We start from the raw sequence: 20,458 nt of genomic DNA on the forward strand, positions 1-20,458 counted from the left end.
TAATTAAATTGATTCAATGTCAGGTGAGATGCAACATTCAAAATTTACAACGTGACTGTGTTAAAAAATTGATGTAAAACATTTTCATTTTAACTTTAATATAGAGGAATGGAAAAAAATCCATAATGATTTCAAAATCAATATGCGTATCAATAGAATATTAATTATTTGAAGTAGCATATACGTATGTCTTCAAAAGATTTATAGTTAAATGCACTTCATGTGAACTTTAAATATTCGTATTGATTTTTTTATTGTCAACAAATATCATAGGATTTTCGGAAAGATATGTATTCCGTTTAAAATACGATTTATTTAAAACCTTCAAAGATGTGTTTTAACTTGCTGATTTTACTTACAACTGAGTCGAGCTTTTTAATGTTGAGACCGATGTAACAATTTACAAAAAGTAAGTACAAAATCCTTTTTATTCATAACTTATCTATATCAAGTGCATATATAGCGGCACCTTAATTTGTATGTAAAACTTCCTATATATACTTTTAGGGCAATTAGTTTGCAATAATTAAACATAAGTAATGTAATATGTACGGGTAACTGCAAGTTTACATGCATTATAATTTAATTTAATTTTCATCTATTGATAAATATCGAAATCTGCTTATTCTTTAAACAGCAATTAAAATATACAGCACCTTTGTTACAACAATCGACATTTATTTATTATTATAAATACTGTTCCAACAGTGCAAAACATGATATTATAAAAAACAATCAATGTCTATTTCGAAAAGAAAAATGTAATATTTACTATGATTCATCACTGCCTAGCAAGGTCAATACGTGGCGCATAAAATGCAAAACGAGAAAAAAATTAATAAACGGTGTGACTTAATTTTCAACTTTAAATAAAGAGGTTTAAGGCAACAGTCATAAATCAATAAGGAGAAAATAAACTATAACTGACATAAACAAATCAAATTTATGATAGAAACAACGGAAGAACGGAAACATCAAAGTACAGCAAAAATTAAACGTAAAACCAACACACATAGCAACGAAATATTTGATAACAACTGCCACATTCCTCACATGGTACCGGACATTTAAAAAAAATGTTGGCTTGGGTCTGGTTTAATGGCTATATAATCATCCCGCTTACATGACATTATTAAAACTACAATTAAATGAGCATAAGAAACAGTAAAAAATTTAATTGCTAAGTCGTAGGGGGTAAAAAATTTAGTAACATTCGGCAATTAATGGCGTTTTTGACAGGCATATAAGAGCCATCTTAACTTGACTGTAAAGTGTTACTTTTCGAGTTTAATCTCCCAACTGTCAAAATAAAATTACCTAAGTTTTTGTTTCTTTTCATATACTTGAATTGCAATATTAATATCGATAAATATCTCTTGATACACACATTGAATGTGTATTCAATAAAGCATTTGATGTATTCCATTAATTTTTTACAACCACGTCTTTAAAATTCTTTGTACGATGACACTCTCTGGTGATTCTTTTAATTACTGATAAAAAAGATATGCAGTAGAGCTTTTTAGAATTTATGCGTTTTGTAGTTTGCATTAGACATTTAAGAGGCTCCGGATCCTATTTCTCTTTTTCGTTAAAAAAAATTAGTTCTTATAAAATGATACTTATTATGATATTTGTATAAAAATAGAATATTTTACAATTTTGGTATTTAAATTTGAATAATAATGATAATCATTTGTGCCAAATTATGTTTGATTAAGTAAGTTGTAATCTGCAGGACCACTCATGTCATCTGTCGAATGCCATCAACTTTATATGTCGTACCCTTGGTTTTAGTTTGTACCTCTGATTTTGTTTCTCTCAATCGATTTATATCTTTGAACACAGGTATACTACCTTTATCTGAATTAAGTTTACATTGTTTGCTTATGTCGTAACTACAATCCCGTTCCCTTTTCACGAATGTGACATACCAAATTATTCTATTTATCTGGTTAGTAATAACATGAGCAATAGGAAGGGTGCCTATTGTGGAGCAGTATCTGTATAGTATTCCTGAACACCTCAGATCACAACTAGTTTTGGTGGGGATTGTGTTGCTTAGTCTTTTATTTTCTATTTTGTGTCTTGTGTACTATTATTTGTCTGTTTGTCTTTTTCTATTTAAGTCATGGCGTTGTCAGTATTTATCTATCTATAAGTTTGAATGTCCCTCTGGTATCTTTCAGCCCTCTTTTATGTACTACTAAACAGTGTAATTTCCAATTATACTAGAATGGAATGTTTTTATGAACTACTTTTTTTAAAAGTTCAAAGCCGAGGGCTGTGAGTCATTTAATCAACGAACTCCTATGAGTTCAAACTTATAATACGAATATATATATATCGTTTTTGCAATACCCCTTCCTTCACTGTTCGTCTTCCTTAGAATTAGAGTAGGGGCATTAAGGCCTGGTTTTGGCCCAAGAAAATAAAATGCTTGATCACTTTTTCAAATTGGCACATAATGTTTAGAAATGCATAGGGTCAAGAAATATAAATGAAAAACATTAAGATTGTTATTTGATGACGTCACATTTACGTCATAAAATGTACTGCTTTCACAAAAACGATGAAAAATGCAGAATTTCTGCAGTTTTCTATCTTTATTTCTGTTGTGGAAACATCGTGCGCAGCCAAGAAACAACAAAATAATTTAACAGAAGCTTTATTATAACTATTGACAAAATCTCACCAAATATAAAGTTGTTTCTTGGGTGCGCACATACTTTTTCAATCTAAAATATACTTAAAAATTTGATGAAAAACAAGGAAAATCACGAAATTTTACAAAATATGCATATTAAGTCATGATTTGTTGCCATGGTAACTTGTTCAATGTCCCAAATTGTTTGGTTTTTCTGAATACTTTTTACCTTAGATACTTTTCAGTAATTTGAAAATATGTATGAAAACTTGTAAATTTGCAGTAATTTTTGGGCCAAATAAGGGCCTTATCGCCGCTATGTGTATTTATACCGGTAATATTCCCAAGTTCTGTCTCTACTAGTTTAGGAGTAAATAACATACATGTACCTGGTGACAAGGAGGTAAACAAAACCAAATATCTTTGAACATTTAAAAATTTCTCCACAAGAGAGGCGTGGTTTGTGGAACAGCTGTATTGACAAAGTGCAACCCATATAGAAGTTAAAGTGAATTATAAGCCAAAAGACAATACTTGTGACTAGTGTTGACATTAAGGACTTCAAATTCTTGGGTAATGATATGGAACGTATGTAATAACTATAATTGCAAATTTCGGCATATGTTGTTTAAGTCTTGGTAAGTGTTTTGTAAGAAATCTGAGAAAACGGATATTTACATTCAGTTAACATGGATAGGTTACTGTAAATTACAAGGTTAAAATTGAATATAAAAAAACCATGTTGGTCAATAAATGTTTGAAAATATATCGAACCATCTTTTTAGATCGTCTATTCGATTCTTCTCATTAAACATTCTTTGCTATTTTAACAAAGATTAGACACAGATATCAAAGTTTTTTTCATTAAGGACCAGAAATATTTCTATTGTTGTTTTCCTCCCAGATGTACACCAAATTCAAAATTAATTTTGGTAATTAAAATTTAATGCACTCTTCAAAATATGTTGGTATATTTTCAATCTTCAGAATGAATCTAAAATATGCTAGCATAAGACGTTGTTTAATCAACTCTGTTTAAGAAAATGCACTCTTCATTTGTGAAACTAACTTTGACCCTTAACTTAAAATAACTTGTGTAGTAGTAGAATATTCTGTCGTCAATATGTAACTTCACTATATTACACCCTCATAGTTGAAGCCTTCAATTGACCCTATGCTTTTTTCTATGCGTTTGTTTTCTGTTTGTTTTATTCACACATCGTTGTGAATTTAATAGAATTTTATGCGACTGTCATACAAGTGAAAGATTTAGTTTGCTGAAAAAAACAGGTGTGAACCAATCTTTTCTACATAAGAAAATGTCTATACCTGCTCAGGATTATGACAATTGTTATCTATTCGTGTGATGTGTTGAAATTTTTTATTTGTCATTTGTTTAGGGACTTTTCGTTTAGAATATTCCTTGAGTAAGCTTTGTTATTCAACTTTTGAATATCAATATATATTTAACCAAAATCAATCAATGCATTTTTGACCATTAATTGCATAATTTGAAAATATAGCTGACGCAAAAGATATCTTTAAAATAACTTTCATTCTATTTATTAGTACAATTCTATTTTTTTCGGAAAATCATTTTGTAATTTGAAATAATTCAAAAAAAAGGGGGGAATATAGTTTTTTAATTGTGCCTTTTTAGGTATGAACAAGGTATCACCAGCTCCAGAAGTTGTAAAATATTTGTCAGAAACCAGCAGTTTAATCTTAGCTCAGGATGCAAGATCCGAAACAAATTTGGCAGACGACAATCCAGCTACACAGGAACAACTCGACCAAACAACCACAGAGATACAAAATGATACACCTGATACCTCCGAAACTAGAAGTTTACAATCTGTATGTTTGAATTAATTCCTATTTTGTCTTGTGCGAATAACGAAGAAAAGATAAAACTTTTAATTATGTTCTTTTTGAAAACAAAAATAAACTCGACATAAACCATGGATTACTGCGTTGTTTATGATTCAGCGAAGTGTTAAAACTATAGAATTTCAAAACCGATTATAATTTTAGAATATACTTTGCTGATCTACTATATGATTTTCGAAAGACATAACGTAGTTTTAGATGAATGGGTCATAAATTGTCAAAAATAACAAATCAGACTTTTGAAAATAATCGATATAGACCTTGATCAATATATGTTTCATAAATCATAGAGTACTTCAGAAATTGTTATCTGCAAATAAAATTAATATTGAAAATGTGATTCGTTTATATGATAACAATGTTTTTGGTATTTTTTCTGTTGAATTGTGAAACAACCAGTTCATACCTACTGTCATTATTGTAATTGAATTAAATTTTTTGATTTTTTCTATTCAATTTATGCTTAAAGTTTTACTTTATTTATGTTCTATTATAAAAAAAAATCTCTTAGGAGGAGAAAATTTACAAATTACAACATAATGGTTATATGTCACACAAAGAGCATACGAATAGAACTGTGTTAACAGATTGAATGATAAGAGTTTATGATCAGTCTTTTAATCCAGCGTTTGAAAAGAACACTTATCAATACAATAAGTGTTTAAAGCTCCTTTATCTTTTTGAATTTTACAAATCACAAACACTACACATGTGTTATATCCTATACATTTAAAGTTAAAGAAATTTTATGAGAAAGACTATATATTTCAAATGTTTTATTAGACGGAAGAACAAGAGCAACCGTCTGTCGAGGATGTCATTTCACAGTTGGATGAACAAGAAACCACTGATATTAATACTGAAGGTATATGTATAGCATATAAACATATTCTTCTATATACATGTAAATATATCTTTTAGTTCATCCATAACTCATCCTTCTTGTCGATATCTGTAAAGCGTCAATTTGAACAAAGATTGATACTATGTACCAGTTTTTGAATCTTTGTAAACAACTATATTAACTTATAAAGGTTTGCCATTAAACACACTTGACCATAATATACTAGCTAAGGCTCCGTGTTGAAGGCCGTACTTTAACCTATAATGGTTTACTTTTTAAATTGTTATTTGTATGGAGAGTTGTCTCATTGGCACTCACACCACATCTTCCTATATCTATATTATGTTAGGACTATATAGCTAAGGCGTCATTTTTAGAAAAAAATGCTCCCCAAAACCATATCGCAAATCACTTTATATTTTGTTTATCTAGATACAGTGTACATAATGTTTATATGATTGTGAGAATTTTTGTTACTCTTTGCTCCTTTTTTATTCCTCCCAGCCCATGAAATTGACTGTATATTTGTTCACTATGTCCTTCCCACGATTATAAGGTGTAAGGAGATGGTGTCATTGTCTTTAAAGTCAAATACCACGATAATGCAATCACTGTTGGAGATAATTACCAAATGTCAAACGGTGGCAATAGATAAAAAAAATTGTAAGTTGGCGATGTTATCGAGTCTTCTTGTGTAAAAATTACTGTAACAATGTACACAAAGCCACCCATCAGTATAATTGATTTAATATACCGGTACTGTTTCAAGTAAAAATAGCCGATTTTTCTTTCAATGTCAGACTCAATGAAAAATGTGTCGAGAGCTCTTGGCCACTCGGCTACCTAGACTGAACTAACAGTTCAGCTGGCATAATGTTTCCTTGTCAGTAAATTCCAGAGTTGTAACATAACACAGTACTTAATAAATTAGTCATTTAGATTGAATATCTATTATAAAGGATCGTATGATTCAGTTACAGAAATAAATAGTACTTCTAAACAAGTCACAACTCTATGACAGATCCATGCTTTGAACACAAGTGAAGGTTATACATGACTGAAAGCACATAGTATATATATAATTACTATAAATATCACCACCCAATTGTTAAAACTGTAAATTTTGTTTTTCCCTCGCCGGTATTTGCGTTCAATCTAATGATATATACAAGCACCACATGCACTTTGTCCATCGCTCTAGACAACTTGGTTACCTAGAATCAACTCGATGAATGTAATACAATATATAATATACTATACATGAAGATGGACACGATAGAAGATTAGCTAAATATCTTAAACATTTTATTAATTGAAACAACAATTACATTGCTAAGATACATTACATCACAAAAAACTTTTTTATTTCTTCGTTTAAATTTTTTACTACATATATCGTTCGTGCTTAGTCGTCAATCCGTCAGCTTCAAATATTTTATTTTTTTTAATCCAAAAGGTTTTTTCTGTTGGTCATTCGGTTGATGTTTGTGCCAAATTCTCTTTCTTTTGCAATGACTTTTAGATTTGCATTGAATGGTTTGCTACTTGGTCATCTGTTTTGTTTGGTTTTCTTTATAAAAGTTTAATAACACTTTTTGATACAGAGAATCGCCTGTTTGTCGTACATATACAACTCTTTTTTTTTTTTGCATCTGGTATTCATTTTGTACGGGATATGATCTCTCACCAACATGTGATCAACATGTATATACCTTAAACTCCTTAAAATCTTATTAGACTATTATATAGATAGAGATTTTGGTCTTTCCCGTTTGGTCTTCCTTAGAAGTTAATTTTGCCGCTATTGTAATTATACTGGTAAAATTCTCAAGCTCTTGTCTCTATGAGATGAAGTCTAAAGATCTTACAAGTATCTGGCGACAAGATGGTAAACAAAACAAAATATTTGTTATCATTAAATTTCGACACAAAGGCGTGGTTTGTGAAACAGCTGTATTGACAAGATGCAACCTATGTAGAATTTTAAAGTGAAATTATAACAAAGAAGACAATACTCGGGGCTAATGTTGACAACTAGGACTTTAATTGTCGAAATCTTGGTTAATGTTATGGAACGTATGTAATAAATTTTATCGCGAATTGAGATATAGGTAGTTAGGGATATTAGTGAGATATTCAAAGATTAAAAGTCTTGTCTATAAGTCTTGGTGACTGTTTTGTAAGAAATCTGGAAAAACAGCTATTTGGCAGACATTGTGTGCTATCTATATATATCGAACCAGCTGTTAAGATCGTCTATTTGATTCTTCTTATGCTATTTAAAAAAAAGAAGAGACACAGACAGATATCCAAGTTATTCAAATTTATGACCACAATCATTTCAATTGTTGTTTTCATCCTAAAAAAACACCAAATTTAAATGTATTTAGGTAATTGAGATAATGTTGTATATTTTCAATCTTTATAATAAATATAAAATAAACCAGCCTTACAAGTTGTTTTCTCAAAACAAAATTAAGAGAATGCACACTTCAGTTATGATTTTAGATTGGACCCTCAATATAATGACTGATGTTCCAGACATTCCATGATATGCTGTCGTCAATATGCATCATAATTATATTTCACCCGCATAACTGACCCTACGCTTTTCTCTGTGCGGGTGTTTGATTGTTATTGATTATTCTAAGAAATTAAAACTGTATGTTTATTTTGTTAGAACCAACATTTTCTACATAGAAAAATGAATGTAGCAGGTCGGGAATATGACAATTTTATCCATTTGTTTGATGTGTTTGAGTTTTGATTTCCCATTTGTTTAGGGACTGTCTGTTAAGAATGTTTATTGTATATTTTTAATTTTTTTTTATTTTGAATTTAAATATATTCAATATCCATAAATGCATTTTTGCCATAGAAGGCATACCTTCAGAATAAAGCTGACGTAAAATGTATCTTTAAAACACCTTTCATTTTTTATCAGTTTATTCTTTTATTCTAGAGCAGCATTTTTGTAATTTGTTATGAAGAAAAGGGAATAAAGCATTTTAATTGTGCTTTTTCAGGTATGAACAAGGTGTCACCAGCTCCAGAAATTACAAAATCGTTGTCAGACAACAACAGTTTAATCTTATCTCAGGATGCAAGAGCAGAATTAAATTGGACAGAATACAATCAAGCAACAGAAGAACAACTCGACCAAACAACCACAGAGATACAAATTGAAACACCAGATCCCTCCGAAACCAGAAGCTTACAATCTGTATGTTTAAATTAATTCATATTTGTTTATGCGAATTACGATGAAAAGGTAAAACTTTGAGTTATGTTGTTTTTGAAAATAGAAATAAACTCGACGAACACCATGTGTAACTACTGTGTTTATGATTCAGTTTATTGTTAAAACTATCGAATTTTATAACATATTTTTGTGATCTACTATACGATTTTCGAACATCATAACGTAATTTAATATGAATAATTCATAAGGAAAAAATAACAACTCGGTTTCTTTTTAAAAATCATTGATTGAGACCTATCTCAGTTTATGTTTCATAGTTCATAGATTTACATACTTCGGAAATTGTTATCTGCAAATAATAAAAGTTGAAATTGATTCGTTCATATGATAACTTACTTACTTTTCTGTTGAATTTTTAAACAATCAGTTCATACCTGCTGCCGTTATTGTAATGGAGTAACATTTATATATTGTATCGTAAAAAATTGATGCTATCAAAAAAGGATAAATAGATAAAGGAAGATGTGGTGTTAGTGCCAATGAGACAATTCTCCATCCAAATAACAATTTATAAAAGTAAACCATTATAGGTCAATGTAATATATTATTGACAGCTTGGGAATTTTTTTCTTTCATGAATACACTTAGCAGGAGAAATCTACAAATTACAACCTTATGCAAATACGTAACAAAAAGCATTTGAATAGAACTGTGTAAACAGATTGAGATTAGAACTAATGATGTAGATGTTTGTTTTATAAATTATCAGTCCTATCAATGACGATGATATAATAATACAAATATTAATAAAGAAACAAATAAAGGGAAAAACAGATTAAAGGAAAGTATTTAATAAAGAAGTGAATAGCTCTTATAACGATAAGTAACTACCCAAATATGGCCAATATAAGTTCTTCCTTGTTCCTTGCGATACTTTATTATAGAAATATGACAGCCAGTGAAAATGACTAGAACTCAGCAAGAAATGTAGACGAACGTTCATTTGCAGAATATTGCAGGCTTTTTTTTCGTACTTAAACAAAAGAATGTGTAAGAAAAAAACTTGTTTATATCATTAGCAGGCGGAAACCCGGTTGAAATAGAACAAAAGAATCGAAGCTCTTTGTAAGAGAGGGCGATAAATGCTTACTATAGTAACAAAAAAAATAAGAGTTAATAGAAACAAATAAAATGACAATTTTCTTCTCAATTACGAAGTGTTTTATTTTAAAAACACCATTTGCATAAGGTTTCAATTTATCTTTTACATAGTTAAGCAGAACAATTAGATATCAAGTCGACGACATGGGTATCTATCAAGTTGGATGTAGAAAATGCATAACCTCCGATTTTTTTTAGAAAAAAAATACCACGGACGGAGAACATAGCAATCTATTAGTTCAGTAATTTTCGTGTCTGCCCTTCCATTATGTGACTCAAGAAAAAATTCTAACAAATGGGTAACAATTGTATTGAAAAGAGAAAATCGAGTGCACCTTTTAATTTCAGGGCGTGTTTGAGTTGAATATTTTGTCTTGAAAACGTACAAAGCAAGAATATTGGATACATCATCTCGCTTCAGATTCTATCAATTTTATATATCAAAGCTACAGGTTGACTTTATAACATAAAACAATCACAGTACTAAAAGATGAAATATATGAGTCAAGTGAAATACCTATCTAATGATTCAACAGAGTAGGTGTGTTCGAATAGCTATTTTTTACTAAAAGTACTTGACAACAGTCTTTCAAGTTGGATGATGAAAATGCATTTCTTCGAAAAAAAAAATTTTTTGTGTGTGATAACTAAGGTTTGTAGTCTTCAACAACTAAAAACATCTAGTCTGCCCTTCCATGAGATATTTAATTAGAATTATTTTTAAATGTTTATGAATTTTCAAAAATTTCACCTGACAACCGATTAGACAATAGTTTTAAGTTGAATCAATGCAGACAAGATCATTAACTGATGTTCATTAGCTAGTATATACATTTGTCTTTTAAAATACAACTGACATATAAGGATCGTAATGGTGCTATGCGGATAAATTTATCGGTTTTCAAGAGCAAAATTGGCAGCGCGTCATTCCTACAAAGGCTTCAAAGTCTACGATTGTGAAAATTAACAGGCGTACTGGAGAGATAATTTTGACGAAGTAGAATCCTGACTGTTAATACCGCGTAAAATTACTAACACTGCCATTTTTTTTTTAAATATACATCTGAAGTTAAAATAGTGTAAATTTGTAATTAATTTTATGAGAAAAACGATATTTTTCAAATATCTTTTTAGACAGAAGTACAAGAAAAACCGTCTGTCGAAGATGCCATATCACAGTTGGATGAACAGGAAACAGCTGATATTGCTGCTGAAGGTTTTGTATAACATTTTTGTATATTCATATTTTTCTTGATAAAATCTTAAAGTCATAGCATAGCTCATCCTTCTTATTGATATATCTATGGCTGATACTATGTAAAAGATTTTGATATTGGTAAACAACTGTTAGAGGTTTGCCATCAAACACACTTGACCATACTTTATTGCCATGTTAAATGATAATATGTTTTCTTTAAGACTATATGGCCAAATCTTTCATATTTAGAAAACTTGCTCTCAATCACTATATCGCAATTCGATTTATAATCCAGTATCTAGATACAATGTACATGATGTTTACACGATTTTGAGAACTTTTGTTAGTCAAATGTCAAACGAGGGAGGTATATATTGACAAAAATGTAAGTTGTGGATGTTATCAAGGCTTCTCGTGTTAATATAACTGTAACAATGTACTAAATGCAACCTTGCATTATACTTGATATGGTATACCGGTACTGTTATAAGTAAAAGTTAATTTTCTTTGAATGCCAGACTCAATGAAAAATGTGTCTTGACCACTCGGCTACCTATACAGAACTTCTAATTCAGCTTTTGATGGCCTAGTATTACCTTTCCACGTCAGTTGAATCTAGTACATGATAAATATTAGGCATTCAAATAGAATTGATTGCAGATTAACTACATGCATGTATCTATTATTAAGGATCGTATGATACAGTCACATAAATAACTAGTACGTTTAAATAAGTGAAAACTATATGACATTCATTGGATCACATGTCAAGGTGATACATGGCCGAAACACATAGAGGAACGATACGCATTTTATTCGTTCAATATTTTCCCTGCACACCCAGTCTTTAAGTAAACTTTGCTATAAACCTTGTTAAAACAGTGACTGTATTATTATTTTTTATTATTCTAGAGTCGGTTTATACTTATTTATGTATACGATTATTTACCTTTCCTTTCATCACGAACTTGTGCTGGTTAGTAAAAGCTTGCTATGCGTATGGATTTTGTTCGTTTCAAATATTTCATGTTTTGGTCACTGCATACGATGAAGATGTCGACAAATCAGTCTTATGAAAAATAAAAGTTCAATAGTAGAACATTTTTTAAGGATTTTATCAAATGAAGAATGTTCTTTAATATGTGCGTCACTGGTGAATCTTATGTAGACGAAACGAGCGTCTGGCGTACTAAACTATAATCCTAGTACCTTTGATAAGTACGTTAAACAGTCAGGGGCATTATTTAAACAAGTAACATTTAAAATTACCTATTCAAGTAATGTTGAAAACGAGGCTATTTTAAATATTACTTATATAAGTAACTTTTCTGAATATTATTTTTATAGGTGTCCAATAATACAGATTTTACTAGGTTTAACAATTTTTCACAGTCATCTGGTTATTTTTCCCCTGACATATTAAATCTAATCCTTCTGAAACACTCTTTAACTTTCTGACGCACTTATCTTTCATACCGACGCTTCTTGGTCAAAGATTGGTATCTTGGGACAATTAAATTATCATGTTCCTCCAAAATCTTGAAGGTAGACTGATATAAATAGATAGATACATGTGAATTGATTAAGACTTGACGTTATTTATAATTTGTAACCCAAACCAAGTACACATGTTCCTTAAATAAGTTTTAATACTAATTTTATTAAAAATGTATCAAATATCTTATTTGAGTAATATTTTTGGCATAATTTTTAGAGTAACCCTTCATCTCTATAATCCTTTCAAATATAATAAATTATTAACTTTATGATATGAAATTATGTAAAAACTCATCAAAACTACATTTAGTCTATGTTTTATTGAAATTTGAAATAACTCTATTAAGTAATTATTTTATTTTCATAAACAAAAATTACTTATATAAGTTACTTTAAAAAATTACTTGTTTAAGTAATGCCCATGACTGTTAAAAGATAACTAGTTTATATGGGTTTTAAATAGTAAAACTCGTTCATTAAAGTGCTATGGGTTCATCATACCAATTTTCGTAGGTTTCGTAATCGGAGGAAAACGAATTCAGATGCTCAACGAAGTACAAATACTCTGTAGGCTTTGTATGCAGAGAATGGCAGGACAATGAAGTTTTTATTATCAATGGTTAGAATTAACATATGATTAAGTTAATAAATGGTGTAATATATGAAATAAAAAAAGGTGACGCCAAAGCAAGAAATTACAATACGTTTGTCAGAAACGAACAGTTTCAATATACCTTCAGATACCAGACCACAAACAAATTTGTCAACTGAAATTCCACTTGCACAACCACCAACAGAAGACGAAATCTACCAAACAGTCGATGAGGTAGGAAATAGTTCACAAACTCATAAATCAATTGTATCGCTATTTTACGAAACTTTCCTATGATCTTAGTGACTGATAATTTCCTTTCTCAGTTCAGTAGATAAAATAGAACTGCGTCAAAAGATTGAATTATACGAATTCATAATGTGGTCGTTTGTTTTACAAAATATCAGTCCCATCAATGACAATGATATAATTATACAAATATTGAAAAACAATGGGGAAACAAATTGAAGGTAATTATTTAATAAAGAAGTATATGGTACTTCAGCTATGAATAACTTGCCAAATATATTCGATATTAGTTCTGTCTAATCCCTTGGTAGACTTTGTTTTAGAAATATGACAGCGAGTGAAAATGACAAGTATTCTTCATGAAATACAAACGAACGCTCATTCAGAGAATTTGTTTTTTAATTTATGTAATAAAACAAAAGAATCTGAAAGAAAATGCTTTTAATGTTTTTCATTTATCCAGCGTCAGAATCAATGATTTGAAAAAAATCACATATCAATACAGTATTTGTTCAAAACTCCGTTAATTTTTTTAATACATTATCACTAACTCAACAAATGTGTTATAATTTGTTATTACTTTATGAGAGAGGCGATTTGTTTCAATTGTTTATTAGACAGAAGTACAAGAGCAACCGTCTGTCGTAGATGCCGTCTCACAATTGGATGAACAGGAAACAACTGATCGAAATGCTGAAGGTATATATATATCATAGATACATATTTTTCTATATAAATATATCTTTAAGTCCATCTAAAACTGACGTTACATAACAGAATGTGGCGGATTAAATAAGTTAGTAGCCCCCTACAAAATCAACAACGGAGTAACAGAACAAACTAAAATGCAATGCATAAATGATAATCTAGTTCCTCTGTGCTCGTTTTGTTAATATTTACGAATCCATACAGTTTAATCGACAATTTGTATAGCTTACTATGCGGAATGGGCTTTTCTCATTGTTAAAGGCCGTACGTTGACCTATAGTTGTTTATTACCGTGTCATTTGGTCTCTTGTGGAGAGTTGCCTTATTTGCAATCATACCACATCTTTTTTTATATTAATGAGACTATGTAGAACGATATGCGTTTTAATGTTTCATTATCTTCCATGCATACCATTTTTGTAATTAAACTTTGTTATAAACGTTGTTAAATAACTTTGTGAATTGATATGTTTTAATTTTCATAAAATCAGTGTATACCTATTTCTTTATACAATTGTATACCTGTCCTGTTATCATGGTTTTCCATCTCGAACGTGCGATGTACGATAGCGAAAGGTCTTATAAAAGATTTCATGTTATGGTCACTGCATACGAAGACGCTGTTGACAAATTAGACTACAGAAAAACAAACGTTCAATAGTAGTTCATTTTTAAAGATTTTGATAAAATTAGTTTAGCCATTTACTTAGCCATTAAAGTATACAAAATATTTTCAACTTTTATATTGAATTTGTAGTGTCGTCTTACTTTTCACGTGCAAGTTGTCTTTTTTCTTTGGTTCTTAGTATCAATGGTTAGAAGTGACATATGACTGAAAATGGCTATTGTTACATTATAGTTCATTTCTGTGTGTGGGTTACGTTTCGGTGTTGTGTATCTGTTGTGTCGTAGTTCTATTATATAAGATACGTTTTCCTCTGTTTTAGTTTGTTACCCGGATTGTTTTTTCTCTATCGATTTATGAATTTTGAACAGCGGTATACTACTGTTGCCTTAATTTAAGTAAATAAATGGTGTGATATAGGTAATAAAAAGGTGTCAACAAAGCAAAGCAAGAAATTACAATAGGTTTGTCAGATACGAACAGTTTCAATATATCTTCAGATACCAAATCAGGAACAAATTTGTCAACTGAAACTCCACTTGAACATCAAACAACAGCAGACGAAATCTTCCAAACAGTGGATGAGGTTAGAAATGAATCTGAAATTCAAATATTTATTATATTAATTTTGCTTATTATAAATTATCTTCCATATAATATTCAAAGCCGTCTTAATTTTAATTTTAAAAACAAAGTACCATTGTGTATGTGTACGACAGGTGTTACATGTGGAACAGGATATGCTTACCCAACCGGAGCAAATGAAATTACCCCTGTTTGTGGTGGTGTTCGTGTTGCTTATTGATTTGTTTTCTATGTTGTGTCTTATGTATCATTATTCGTCTGTTTGTCTTATTTTCTTTTTTAGCCATGGCTTTGTCAGTTTATTTTTCGATCCATGATTTTGAATGTTCCTCTGGTATCTTTTGCCCCTCTTATAAGTTTAAAGATAACTTCGTCCATAGGTTTCAAAGAATTCTGATCCTTAATTAAAAAAAGAACATAAATGAGGAATTAGTTGAATCCTCCTATATATATTTTATTAAATTGATAGAATGTAAACGGGGAATGTGTCAAAGAGACAACAACCAGACTAAAGAACAGAGAACAGCCGAAGGCCACCAATGGATCTTCAACACACAACACCGCAAACACTCCCCGAAAGCCGAGTCGGGCTTTAAAAATGTATACCAGTTGAGCAAAAAAATGGAACTCACACTTAACTCCGAAACACATAAATGAACCAAAATAAAACAGAATACAAACCTAATAAAAGGCCAGGGGTTCCTGACTTGAAACAGACGACAGGTTTTTAATTTGATATGAATTCTCACCCTCCCCTTTTTTCCGCTATCAAATTTGGAATAAATTAGCACACACAAAAAGACACAGTAAAGTTGAAAATGATAACCATTAATTAACAGAGGGGTACATATTTTGACAGTTAGACATACAAGATGTAGCCTCTGTCCAAGGTACTCTGTCGCAGTTTACTAAATTTGCTGGATATGAAATAATTAAACGTTATGCTGGAGGTAAGTAATTGTGTCATAAATGAATACTGTAGTAAGTTATAAATCAAATCAATACGACATGTGCCAAGCGTTGTACATATTTCGCTAAATGTTTGTTCCCATCGTGTAAATTTTCCATAAAGTATACAACTTGTTTTCTTATTTAATTTGTTTGCCATGCCTTATCTAGGTAATGGTTGTGTCTAAGATTTGAGTATTAATATTGACACTGTTTTGTAACTTCGTGCTTTGTTCCGTAAATTTACAGCCATTTTTCCCTAAGAGATTAGTTCCTTGAAAGGTTCCACGTCTCCCAAAAAAATAATATTGTCTCGATAGTTAATAATAAATTATTATATGTTTGTGTTATCCAAGCTATTGACAAATATCAAAGCGAGAACTAAACTATGATATGTTGAACATATTTAAATCAAATACTTGTTTTGCCCCACAAAACCTTGCACAACCAAATATCTTTAACAGAAATGATTATAAATGATAATGTGTATGTCCCTTAAGGTCAGACAATCCTTTCAATTCAGATGATTTAAAATCTTACATTTATGGGTAAAGCGTTCACAATTAACCACTTTTGTGAGTGTGATGTTCAATGTTTTAGCTACTGTTTCATTGCAAATCCAAACAGTAAACGGTTTCACATTGTCATTGTGTACGATTGCATTAATGCTATATTCACAGCTATATAAATAATTCTCAAAATAACAAGAGGACTTTCGAAAGTCACATTTGGTTTTTTTCAATGCAAAATAGTTTTTGCAATAATACGGAATGAGTTACAAATGTGAAAACTCATACGTATTTCCTTGAAAGTACTCGTCATAGATCTTTCAACAAACCAAGCTTCCGGTTAGTTTTTGAGATAATTAATGATAGAAAAAATGAGCAGCCAGGAAAATCCAACAATCAAAAAATAGATTTTATTTTAACCATTGACTTATATTTAAAAAAATATGTAAACAAAAATACCGACTTCTAAGGTTAATAAGAAACAGTTGGAATCATTAAAAACAAACGTTCTAAACGTTCTAAACGAAACGGAACGGGTGCAAAACAACTTTTATACTCCTGAACTGGTGAGTTTCATGTTTGAGTTAGTGAAACAACTTTTTTAAAGGAGTTGGAGTCTTGGATTCATAGATATTGTTTTAGTTTTAAAGGTATCAATTGAAATAAATAAACAAAATCTATACTCTATTTGAAATAGTTCAGACTTTTATCCAGCAAAACAGTACTTTTTATATGATAACAGTTTTGTTGCAGTATTTATACATCCCGTCAATGTGTTAAATGAATTTTCTTTACTCTTTGCTGGTTTGTTTTGTACCTGTGAAATTAAAATTTGAAAATACTTTGAACGACAAAATTATAAACATTGACGTTTACATTCTGACGCCAAAGACGTGTTTCTTAGCAATCAATGGCGTTGTTAAATTTGATAGATGTTTTTATGTGGTTCTTTGTGATAGTTGGGTGTTTTTGTGTTTGTTCTAACTGTGATTTCGACACAGTGATGACTGCTGTATCCCTATATATACAATTTTACTGATTATGTCTGCATCGTTGTAAATATAATGGAAAATGATGCAACTGACAAGCGAGAGGTTTTAGCGCTATAAAACAAGGTTTAATCTACCATTTTTTTACATTTGATAATGCCCGTTCCAAGTTAGGAATATGAAAGTTGTTGTTCATTCGATTAATGCATTTTATCATTTGATTTTGCCATTTGATTAGGAACTTTCCATTTTAAATTTTCCTCAAAGTTCAGTATTTTTGTAATTTTACTTTTTTATATGACTTTTCATCAAAAACGCTCAAAATCCAAAACTTTAAATCCAAAACTCAAAAATCAAAACATTTGAAGTGAAATTATCACAAATGACATACATTAACAGCAAAATTCATCTAAGACCAACTTTGCATAAGGGAGTTAAAACCCTATTTCTTAATGATTTACGAATTTATAAACGGCCAATTCAAGAAAGATATTAAACGAAATCATGACAATACCAAACCATATATATAAGTAAAATATTACATGTGGATCTTGCCTTAAGTATATAATTATGTTACAACTCAGTGATGTATAGTTCTTCTTTTTTGAAAATTACGCGTTGCCAATGTATTTGCTCTCTTTGTGGTATCTTCAAAATAAATTTTCAACTTCCAAGCATATAATACTTAAGAATTGTTGCCTTTCCGTCACATATTTTATGAACATTGCACCAGTTGCTCCATCTGTACAATCGTTCTTGTCAATACAGAGACAATAAAGATAGGAACAAGAGTTGTCAAAAAAATAAAAACATCCGGTGACGATGACGATATTGGAACAATAGTCAATGTAGAAGAATCCGGAAAAGAAGTAGAGGTTCTATGGGATCCCTCTGATGAAAAACAGTTATATTGTACAGGAAAGAAAAACCAGTTTGATCTTCTTCTATTCGATAATGCTCAGATTGGTAGGTGAAATAACATGTATTATGATAATTCGAATGATAGGCGCGTATACAGGGATTTCTTAAGAAATGTATTATCTATAGATAGAATGAAATCTAAAATGTTCGTGTGTTTTCTATTCTTTATTTTATTTTCATTATAATCATACTTTCCTTTATACTACAGCATTCGGTATATTCGATAATTTGAAATTGATTTTTAAGATCACACTGAAGTTTAAAACAAATGTTAAGAAACGAACAATAATATCAAGTACGGTTAAATTGGTTCAGTGGTTTGCAATTGCTTTATTCTTGATATAACAAGAGTCTAACGTAAATTTCAGTACCGAATTACTGGCTAATGAGCGAGTCAACGATGTCGACCCAATGTTGGTTAAAACAACAACAAAACGTTGTAAATTTGATGTATCTAAAGCGCTCACTAAGATTTAACAGCATCAGGAACGCTCAAATGTCATATATTTAAAAGAATGTATACATGTACGAACCGAAACAGACGAAGTGCTACGACAAAAAAACACTTTAAAAATTATAATCAATCGGAGGTCAACTTTGCCTGGTGGAGTTTAAACTTCAGGTTCAAACACTTTTAAAATGTATAATCGGACAATTTTAGAAAGGTTTGTTATAAATCATGTTATTTCCGAAGTACTAAAGTCAGGGCGGATTATACCCCAGGAGACTGATAGCAGAATAATTAACCCAGAGCTTACGACAAGACTAAACAACAAACTTGATTGTTCAACTAACACGATTCGGTGTTAGTATTAACTTAATTTATTTATAGATACTATGATCCAAATCGTCAAATTGTAAAAATAAACTGGTAGATATATAAGCTCACAACTTTTTACTGTATTTTGAGGAGTGAAACATACAGACGTTTCATGCCACGAATGTTTCGAGTATCCGTTGCGTGGAATACGATGGAAATGTCTCAACTGCCATGATGTTGATCTCTGCACGTCCTGCTATATGAATGATGAACATGATGACACTCATATATTTAGACGCATCGAAAGTGAGGATACAAAAGGGTAACAATTAATTTTCTGTTCGTCTGTTTTATTTTATTTAATGTCTTTGCATTCATTACATTTAGCTAGTTTACGTTATTTTCACTTAGTTGCACATAATAAACGTCAATAGAAAATTCTATTCATTTCAAACATTTGTATAACGCATTTAAATCATCTTCTAAACTTCAAAACTAATCTAATGCGCCAGAGGAAGATATGTTAAAACTACTGCGTAAGCAATAGTGGAAGGACATGCAGCGGACGTTGAAAGTAATTTGATTTACAAGACAAACACTAGGATCGTTATTCCGTACTTGAAATTTTCAAAATTACCACTTAACATATATCCCTTATCTATATAAAATCTAAAGCTACTAATATTTATACACTCAGTATTCGACGACTGTTGTACTAGTCCTGTGGATGCTTATGGAGGGGTTTTTGTCTCTGGAAAAAAACATAGTATGCAGACTTTAAGCAACGTTTTGGTGTTTATATTTATTCATTTCGACTACGTTGTGTCTCATAAAAAAGAGATGTGGTATGATTGCCAATGAGACAACTATGTTCCAAACCTTAAATAAAGAGGATGTGATAAAGTGAAGGCAACAATACAGCCTTCCACAAAAAATTTAAAAACCATACCATTTAGTCGCCTATGAAAGGTCAAAACATGTAACAATATAATTGAGAACAATAACAGCTTAATTTGTAGCAAACAAATTTACGAAAGACAGATATGAGAAAAAATGAACCATGAATCATGACTTGCATGGTACATTAAACGACATTGAAGGGTTAAACTTAATGTATCTAAGACTAAAATACT

General features: G+C 30.4%; 1 protein-coding gene across 1 annotated transcript in view; it reads left to right on the plus strand.

Moving 5' to 3' along the window:
* The first annotated feature begins 212 nt into the window (after positions 1-212).
* The window catches only part of LOC143075771 (uncharacterized), an 85,797-nt gene continuing 65,551 nt past the window's right edge, over positions 213-20,458 (plus strand). Inside the window, exons 1-11 of the mRNA XM_076251330.1 lie at positions 213-409; positions 4,308-4,504; positions 5,321-5,402; positions 8,408-8,604; positions 10,879-10,960; positions 13,180-13,265; positions 13,898-13,979; positions 15,114-15,199; positions 16,058-16,148; positions 18,413-18,610; positions 19,476-19,647. Coding sequence (XP_076107445.1) covers positions 4,310-4,504; positions 5,321-5,402; positions 8,408-8,604; positions 10,879-10,960; positions 13,180-13,265; positions 13,898-13,979; positions 15,114-15,199; positions 16,058-16,148; positions 18,413-18,610; positions 19,476-19,647 — 1,271 coding nt within the window. The 5' untranslated portion in view covers positions 213-409; positions 4,308-4,309. The remainder of the gene's footprint in view (positions 410-4,307; positions 4,505-5,320; positions 5,403-8,407; positions 8,605-10,878; positions 10,961-13,179; positions 13,266-13,897; positions 13,980-15,113; positions 15,200-16,057; positions 16,149-18,412; positions 18,611-19,475; positions 19,648-20,458) is intronic.

Source organism: Mytilus galloprovincialis, chromosome 5 (assembly GCF_965363235.1).
Source record: "Mytilus galloprovincialis chromosome 5, xbMytGall1.hap1.1, whole genome shotgun sequence".
NCBI classification, from domain to species: domain Eukaryota; kingdom Metazoa; phylum Mollusca; class Bivalvia; order Mytilida; family Mytilidae; genus Mytilus; species Mytilus galloprovincialis.